Genomic DNA, 8,838 nt, shown 5'->3' on the forward strand with positions numbered 1-8,838 from the left:
CCCATTCCCCCATTCCCCCGTTCCCCCTTCCCCGCCCCCCGTTCCCCCGTCCTGCTGCGCCACCTCCAGCCCACCAGGGGGCGCTGCTGCCCCCGCCCGCACCGCCCCGGCCGCGCCCCTTGTGCGCACGCGCGCGGAGCCGCTGTCCCCGCCGCAGTTCCCGGTGCCGCCGCCGCCATCGCCGGTCATGGTGCTGGACCTGGACCTGTTCCGCGCCGACAAGGGCGGAGACCCCGCCATGGTGCGGGACATGCAGCGCAAGCGCTTCAAGGACCCCGCGCTGGTGGATGCGCTGGTGCGAGCGGACGGCGCCTGGCGGAGGTGTACGTGGGGGGGGGGGAACCGCCGGGCTGGGGGCTGGGGGACCCCGGAGGGCTCGTGACCCCCTTGTCACACGCGAGCATGTCCCCCCTCCCTGTGCCTTTCCCCGTCAGCCTGGTGACCGGGCCGCAGGTGATGGGACCCCCCCACACCGCCCCTCCTCGGGGGATCCCCTCCCCCTCTCCCGCTCTCCCTGCTCCCTGAGGACCTGGAGCCGGCCCGCACACTGATCCCCGAGCCGCCTCCTGAGATGGGGTCACCTTTAGGGGGCTCTTTCCCACCCTCCCCAGCTGTTTGGTGGTCCCTCCCCAGCCCTTGGGGATCACCTCGGTGGATCATCCCCCTCTGGGACTGGACCCTGTGGGTAGATCGCAGCGGAGACCGAGGGTTTGTCTCTGGGTGGATCCCCATCGTCCCTAATCCCAGGGATTGAGGTGGGAGTTCTCCCACTAGACGCGCCTTCCCTCCTCCCAGGCTGGGGGGCAGATCCCAGGTTCCCCTTAAACGGCACATGGATCCCGTCCCATTGCGATCCCCAGGGATCCGCTCCCTGCACTGCCGCAGGATCCATCCTAAGAAGTGCTACGCACAGATTTGGGGTACACCTACACTTGGGCGGCTCGGGGGGGGGGCAGGAGCCGCCTCCCCGTGGCTCCCGGCGGGATATGAGGCAGCGGGATCCGCATCCAGCTCCGTCCGTGGGTGCCGGATGTGGAGAGGGGTGTGGAGGGCGGCGGGAGGGGTGGGTACCCCCAAACCCCGCCGTTCCCAGGGCACCCAGCATTCCACTGCTGCGGGATGAAAGCGGCGCTCGGAGCTGCCCTTTAATGCGTGCGCCTTGATGTCCTTGTGGGATCTTGCCTGGGCGTCCCTGGCTCCAGCCGTGCCCTCGTTTTACCCCTGAGCGCTTCATCCCACGGGATCGCCCGCTTCCCAGCCCCGTTCCCGCGGGCTCTGTGTCCTCGGGACGGCGGTGCTGGAGGATGGCGGGGGCTGCAGGAGGTGACAGGGTGACACGGGCGGAGGGCTGCAGGAGGTGACAGGGTGACACGGGCGGAGGGCTGCAGGAGGTGACAGGGTGACGCGGGCTGCCGGGACGCGCTGGCTGATGCAATCCCGCGGCGCCGGTGCCGTGGAGCCCGTGCTGTGCTGTATCCTGTTGCGTGTTCCCTGGCTCTGGATCATCCCCTGCGGACTGACCCCTCCCGCTGATGGGGTGGCATGTTCTCAGCGTTGGGTGTCCCCAGTTTGAACTGCCCCGGGTCCTGGGCTCTGCCCCTCCCGGCCCTGGGGTCACAAAGGGGATACATCCATGCTCCCCTCATCCAACAGCCCCTGAATCTCGTCACCGTGGCCCCAGATCCCAGGATCTGCTCTCTCCTTAGCACTGCCATCCCGCTGAAGGAGGGGTTTCATCACAATGTGGGATCCCAGCGCAATGTGGGGGTCCCATCTTGGCATGGGGGAGTCCCATCCTGGCAGGGGGGTCCCAACGTGATGTAGGGGTCCCAGCACAGGGGGGCTCCGAGCCCGTGGAGGGGGGTGGCCCCATCCTGGCATGGGGGTCCCAGTGCAGCATGGGAGTCCCATGCTTTTGGGGGGTCCCATCCTGGTGTGAGTGTCCTAGCCCAGCATTGGGAGGGCTCCCAGTGCAGTATGGGGGTCCTACACTGATGTGGGGGGTCCCATCTTGGCATGGGGATCCCAGCCCAATGTGGGGGGTCATAGCGTGGGGCGGAGATCCCATTCCAGTTTATGGTTCCCAGCCTGGCATGGGACATTCAGCCCAGTGTGGGGGATCCCATCTTGGTGTTGGGGGTCCCATCCCCTCATGGGGGTCCCAATGTGGAGGTCCTATCCCAGTGTGGGGGTCCCAGCCCAGCATGGGGAATCCCAGTGTGGGGTTCTCGTCTTAGAGTTGGGGTGTCCCATCCCAGCATCAGGAGGTCCCAGCACTTCATGAGGGTTTCCAGCCTGGCATGGGGGTCCCAGTGCAATGTCACTCCAGGGGTTTTCCAATGCCATCCCTACTCCCTGCGGCTCTCCTTGCAAAAACCCCAGGGCTGGTGCCTGTGGGTATTCCTGGAGCTGCCACCCCCACTCCTGCTCCCATGTCACCTCTCTGCACCAGATGGGCACCCCAGCCCCTCTCCCACTCCAGCTGACAGCCCCTGCCTCCCTTTCCAGGCAGGTTTCGTGCCGACAACCTGAACAAGCTGAAGAACCTGTGCAGCAAAACCATCGGGGACAAGATGAAGGTGGGGCACAAGGGCCCTGGGTCACCTCATGGTGGGACATCACCAACTGGTGACATCTGCCCTTCTCCCAGCCCTCCAGCCTCTCCCTTGTGTCACTGAGGGATGTTTTCCCCCTGGAATTCTACTCTTCAATTCTCCCAGGGTTACTTTTTCCTCCCTCTGCAGAAAAAGGAGCCAGTAGGGACAGATGAATCAGTACCAGAGAGTGCACAGAACCTGGATGAACTCACAGCTGATGTCCTGGGGGTGAGTGAGACCCCAACTTTCCCCACTGTGCCTACAGTTTGGCCAGAGCTTTGCCTGGAGTTGCCCAAACTGGTGGCCTGAAGTGCCCACCAAATGAGGGGGGACTGCCTGAAGCCCCAGCTGGGAGGATCCTTTATCTCCCAGTCCCACACCAGCAATAACCGACTCTTCCTCGGTGTCCTTGATCTCCCCAGCATCGCTCTGTGTCAGTCAAGGGCTCATCCCTGGGAATTGGAGCAGCCTCAGTCCTTCTGTGTCCTCAGTGTGTCCCTCCCTGCCTGCTTCCACCCCAGTTTGGTAGTCACCCTGGTTAATGAGTGCAGTGCTGGCTGCCATGTGAGCAGCTCAGGCCTTCCAGAGCCCAGCTTGTCACCCCTTTGTCCCCTCAGGCTGTTGTTGAGTGTGTCCAGCCCAGGGGCTCACTCCAAAATCTGTGGGGGTCTGGAATTCACCATGCTGGGTCCAGGATTCCCTTTGCTGGGCGAGCAGGCTCCCATTCCCGGTGGTCTTCTCCCTCCCCCACCTCATCTGGAGGTCTTTCTGCAGTGTCTCCAGGTATCCCAGATAAAAAAAATCCGGCTGCTCATTGATGAGGCCATCCTGGAGTGCGACTCTGAGCGTCTGCGGCTGGAGGCTGAACGCTTTGAGAGCCTCCGGGAGATTGGGAACCTTCTCCACCCCTCGGTGCCCATTAGCAACGACGAGGTGGGACACGGGGTCAGCAGAGCTGGGAAGCTCACAGTGGGAAGCAGGGGGCTCCCAGCGGGGTATCCCCCAAGCCTGGCTGGGTGGGCGGGTGAGGGAAATCTGCATGACAAGCTGGCATTTCCCGCCGGGATCAGACAAAGAGCAGCTCAGACGACGCTGGGCACACCATTGTTGGGGGAATTCATGGGAAAGGCGCTTCCTGTGGTGGGGATGGGGTCTCCCTCTGCTGCCTCCATTCATCCACAGGAATATTTTGCCGTGGGAGCACAACTGGGCCAGGCTTGCTGCCAAGCGGCTGCACAATAAGCTATGGGCTGGAGTTTGAGCTCCCAAAGTGGGCCCAGTGTGGTTCAGGGACTGGTGTCACAGAGTTCCAGGGCACTGAGGAGGTGATGGGCTCCCGCTCCTCTTTTCTCTGGGTTCCTGCAGGATGTGGACAACAAGGTGGAGCGGGTGTGGGGTGACTGCAGCTGCAGGAAGAAGTATTCCCACGTGGATCTGGTGGTGATGGTGGATGGCTATGAGGGGGAAAAGGGCGCCGTGGTGGCTGGCAGCCGCGGCTACTTCCTTAAGGTGAGAGCTGTGACCCCAGGATGATCGGGATCAGAGGGGAACAAGGAGGGTCAGGGGCCTTTGGTTTGCCTCTCCTGGGATGGATGATGGGAGCCTCCATGGTGGGGGTGTGGGATGGACTCTGACCACAGTGGTGCATCGGGATCTGTTCCTGCCGAGGTCTGGGGTGACGCTGAGCCTGGCAGCCATTGCAGCTCCGTGGACTCCGTGTCTCCTGGGCCCACTGAGCAAGGAGGAGTAGTCCAGCGGGGTGTGTGGTGACAGGCAGTGTGTCCCTTGTTCCCAGGGCCCGCTGGTGTTCCTGGAGCAGGCACTGATCCAGTACGCGCTGCAGAGCCTCCGTGCCCGGGGGTACACCCCGGTGTACACCCCCTTCTTCATGCGCAAGGAGGTGATGCAGGAGGTGGCCCAGCTCAGCCAGTTTGATGAGGAGCTTTACAAGGTGAGGGATTGCTCCAGATTTGGGACTGAACTTGGGAGCAAGCCACCCCCATGGGGTTGTGGGGAGGGAGGCAGCGAGGTCCCCTCTGCCCTGGCAAGGCTGTGGTGGTGGCAGTGCTGATGGCAGCAGTGGTTCCTTCCCCTCTCCTTGGGATCCGTTTCCACATTGTGATGGTGCGGATGTGGCAGGGAGGTGGCTTGTCTTTGGGGTCCATCCCCATGGGAAACACTTCATGGTGACACTGCAGTGACAAGGAGGTGGCTCATCTCGGGTCCATCTCCATGGGTGACACACTGTGATGGCCATGAGGTGACAAGGAGCTGGCTGGTCTCCGGAGTCCATCTCCATTGGTGACATGTGGTGACAAGGAGGTGGCTTATCTCTGAGGTCCAGGTTTATCAGTGCCACAAGACGGTGATGAGGTGACAAGGAGGTGGCTCATCTTCGGTGTCCATTTGCACGTGTGAGACATGATGGCAGTGCAGTGACAAGGAGGTGACTTGCTCTGGGGTCCATCTCCATGGGTGACATGGGTGACAAGGAGGTGGCTTTGTGATGGTGATGAGGTGACAAGGGGTCCATCTCCACGGGTGATACAGGTGACTTGTCCCTGCCATCAGCCCCTTTGAAGGACCAACAAACTCCTGTGATGAACTCCCAAACCGTCCAGCCCTGGAAAAACTCCCTGCTGGTCCCTGGAGGTGTGGGAGCAGCTAGAAGAGAGCCAGTGGCTCGTGTCCCCTGCAGGTGATCGGGAAGGGCAGTGAGCGGGCAGAGGACAGCTCCATCGATGAGAAGTACCTGATTGCCACGTCAGAGCAGCCCATCGCCGCCCTGCACCGTGACGAGTGGCTGCGGCCCGAGGACCTGCCCCTCAAATATGCGGGGCTCAGCACCTGCTTCCGCCAGGAGGTGGGATCCCACGGCCGGGACACGCGCGGCATCTTCCGCGTCCACCAGTTCGAGAAGGTGAAGGAGCAGGGAGTGTCCCGGTAGGAATTCGGGTTGTACTGAGGGCTGCTGTGAGGTTCCAGTGGGAATTCAGGGTGTACCCAGCATCGGTGTGGGGTTCCAGTAGGAATTCAGCGTGTTCTGGTGGGAATTCATGGTGTATCTGGCGTCACTGCAGCGTACCCAGCAGGAATTCAGAGTGTTCCTATTGTCACTGGGGTGTTCCAGCAGGAATTCAGGGTGGGCAGGGGGTTACCATGGGGTGAACCTGCTGGGAATTTTCGGTGAACTTGGTGTCAACTGCAGCATTCCCAGTGGGAATTCAGGGTGTACCCAATGTCACTGCGATGTTCCAGTAGCGATTCAGGGTGTACCAGATGTCACTGTGGTATTCTGATGGGAATTGGGGTGTACCTGGTGTCACCACAGGTTTTCAGTGGGAATTTAGGGTGTACTGGGTGTCACTGTGGGGTTCCAGTTGGAATTTGGGGCTGTATCCAGTGTCACCGTGGGGTTCCAGTGGGAAGGGGGGCTGTACCAGATGTCACTGTGGAATTCCGTCTCCCACAGATTGAGCAGTTTGTCTACTCCTCCCCCCATGACAACAAATCCTGGGAGATGTTTGAGGAGATGATGGCCACAGCTGAGGAATTCTACCAGTCCCTCGGGATTCCCTACCACATCGTCAACATCGTCTCGGGTAGGGGCTCCTGTGCCACGGGGGGTCGAGGGGGGCCCTGACCTGCTTCCCAGCATGGCAGTTCCTTGTCCCTGGCTCATTGCTGTCCCCAGCCTGAGGAGGAGGAAGGGAAGGGGACATTTTGTTTTCTGTGGAATCCTCAGCCTTGCTCTGGGCCCATGGGAGCGGGTGTGGGCACTGCTGTGATGGATTGTCCCTGCTGTCCCTTCCAGAAGGACAGTTGGAGTGTCCCAGCTCCTCCTGGAAATGCTCACCGGAAAATGATCTGGTTTAAAAGCTCCTGTGGCTGACTGAGACCCCTTTATCCCCTTGGCAGATCAAGAACCCCACATCCCCACAGCTGAGCAGGAATCCCTCATCCCTGTGGCTGATCCCAGATCCCCATGGCACAGTCCCATCTCCCCACAGTCAAGTGGGAAGCCCATGTCCATGTGGCTGAGAAAGAGCCTCATGTCCCCATAGCTGAGTGGGAATCTCACATCCACATAGCTGAGAGGATGGTCATTCCTGTGACCAAGCAGGACCCCATATCCCCATGACACAGCAGGGACCCCATGTCCCTGTGGTCAGGCAGGAACCCGATGTCCTGTGGTTGAGCAGGAGTCCTGCATCCCCATGTCCAGGCAGGACTCCCACACCCCCATGTCCCCATGACCAAGCAGCAGCCCTGTGGCCGAGCAGGGACCCTACATCTCCATGGCTGAGAGGTAACCCTGCATCACTGTGGCAGAGCAGGAATCCATGTCGGATTGGCACCAAGTTGTGGGAGTCACTTTGGAGGCTTCACCCTGCATTCTACCCCAGGATAGGCAAATTCAGGATGGCAGTGGGACCCCCCGCTCAGCACTGTCCCCCCTCCAGGCTCCCTGAACCACGCAGCCAGCAAAAAGCTGGATCTGGAGGCCTGGTTCCCCGGCTCTGGCGCCTTCCGCGAGCTCGTCTCCTGTTCCAACTGCACGGACTACCAGGCCCGGCGCCTGCGCATCCGCTATGGCCAGACCAAGAAGATGATGGACAAGGTGAGGCTGGTGGGCATGGGGGGGTTCTTCCTGTGCTCCCTTTGCTTTCCCCGTGTCACATATGTCTCCCGTGTCCCCCTGCCACAGGTAGAGTTTGTGCACATGCTGAATGCCACCATGTGTGCTACCACCCGCACCATCTGCGCCATCCTGGAGAACCACCAGACCGCTGAGGGCATCCGCATCCCTGAGAAGCTCCAGAACTTCATGCCCCCAGGTAACATCCCCCTGTGCCCCCCTGTTCCCTGCTCCTTGGCAGGGGGGGTGACAGGGGTTCCTTGTTCCCCCAGACCTGCGGGAGCTCATACCATTTGTGAAGCCAGCACCCATCGAGCAGGAGCTCTCCAAGAAGCAGAAGAAGCAGCAGGAAGGAGGGGGCAAGAAGAAGGCAGGGGGAGGACGTGACCAGGTGCTGGAGGAGCAGATGAAGAACATGGGGGTCTGAGGGTGTCCCCCCGCACCCCAAGGACTTTGGGGGCCTCCCGAGTCATCTCACCTGCATCGCCAGGCTGTGCCCTTCACCATCGTCTTCGCTTCGGAGGGGAGTCACCGTCCGTTCCCCCCGTGGTACAAAGAACTGACACTGTCAGGGCACTGCCCCTCTCCCTGTGTGTCCCCCCCTACCCCGCTGAGTGGAGCCGGGATCCGCCATGTGTCCGTCCCCCTCACGCTGAGTGGTGCCGGGGACACCCGTGCCCATGGAACATGTCCCTCCTCCATCCAAAATAAAGGCAAGACCTGCTGAGCGGTGTGTTCTTGGGTTCCGAGGAGGGAAGGGGGGGGGGGGGGGCAGCTCGGGGTGGGAGGAATCCAGCCCGGGGAGGTGTCTCCGTTGTACACCACCCTTCCCTCCCCGCCCTCCCCCCCTCCCGTCCCCTTCTCTCTCCCCCCTGCCAGCCCCAGACAAAGCCCCTTTGTGATGCAAAGTGGGGCCGAGGGCCCCCAGCCTCAGCCCCAGCTGCCGCCCGCCCCCCACCTCCGGGGTGGGGTGACACACGGGAGGGTTGCCCCCTTCCATCCCCATGCGGGGGGACTTGGCTGCGCCCCGCTGCGTGTGCGTGGGAAACCCCCGGCTGCGCCGCGGGTGTCGGGTGGAACCGGCGGGGAGCGGCCCCGTGAGTCACCGGAGCCCCCGGCGGAGGCGGGGGGGTCTCGGCGCTCCAAGTGCCGCCCCGGCGCGGGGGGGCCCCTCCCCGGTACCCGTCCGACCCGTTCTGCCGGGGGGGGGCTCGACTCCGCGCCGCCTGCCCGCACCCACGCCCCGGGAACGGCGCCGGCTTGGGGGATGGCAGCATCCACGGACCGCGGGGATCCGCCCCCGTCTAGCTTCCCCAGTCCCTCCCAGTCTGGCCCAGCGCCCGCTAACATCCCCTGTCCCCCCCAGTTTGCCCCAGTGCCCCCCAGCATCCCCAGTTCCTCCCAGCCTGGTCCAGTCGCTCCCAGTCTGTTCTATTGCCCCCGGATCGGGGGGGGTGCCACGGCGTGAGGGGACACAGACTCCCGTGTGTTGAGTCACGGCTGGCGGTGGGGACACGGGGGTTGGGGGGGGCGTGGGTGTGTCACAAGGGCTGTGTGTGTCACACATGTGCTGTGTGTTTACACACATGATCTCTGTGCCGT

At 62.5% G+C, this 8,838-nt stretch overlaps 1 protein-coding gene across 3 annotated transcripts; it reads left to right on the forward strand.

Annotated features, from left to right (window-relative positions):
- Positions 1-130: 130 nt before the first annotated feature.
- On the forward strand, positions 131-7,963 carry SARS1 (seryl-tRNA synthetase 1). 3 transcript variants are annotated; one of them, XM_039565385.1, is made up of 11 exons: positions 131-323; positions 2,509-2,579; positions 2,721-2,825; positions 3,372-3,530; positions 3,963-4,106; positions 4,393-4,548; positions 5,296-5,517; positions 6,070-6,199; positions 7,061-7,218; positions 7,306-7,435; positions 7,509-7,891. In XM_039565385.1, the coding sequence occupies exons 1-11, from the start codon at positions 188-190 to the stop codon at positions 7,661-7,663; spliced, it is 1,566 nt and encodes a 521-aa protein (XP_039421319.1). In that variant the 5' UTR covers positions 131-187; the 3' UTR covers positions 7,664-7,891. The 3 variants fall into 3 exon arrangements, with proteins under 3 accessions (XP_039421319.1, XP_039421317.1, XP_039421320.1); XM_039565386.1 differs by having other exon boundaries at positions 188-323; positions 2,745-2,825; XM_039565383.1 differs by having other exon boundaries at positions 2,745-2,825; positions 7,061-7,435; positions 7,509-7,963.
- The last annotated feature ends 875 nt before the right edge of the window (positions 7,964-8,838 follow it).

This window comes from Corvus cornix, chromosome 26 (assembly GCF_000738735.6).
Source record: "Corvus cornix cornix isolate S_Up_H32 chromosome 26, ASM73873v5, whole genome shotgun sequence".
In the NCBI taxonomy this organism is placed as follows: Eukaryota; Metazoa; Chordata; class Aves; order Passeriformes; family Corvidae; genus Corvus; species Corvus cornix.

Coding starts and splice junctions, on each gene's coding strand:
- SARS1 (XM_039565383.1), top strand. CDS start 188: ATGGTGCTGGACCTGGACCTGTTCCGCGCCGACAAGGGCGGAGACCCC. Junction 3,531..3,962: donor TGCCCATTAGCAACGACGAG/GTGGGACACGGG, acceptor GGGTTCCTGCAG/GATGTGGACAACAAGGTGGA. Junction 4,107..4,392: donor GCCGCGGCTACTTCCTTAAG/GTGAGAGCTGTG, acceptor CCTTGTTCCCAG/GGCCCGCTGGTGTTCCTGGA.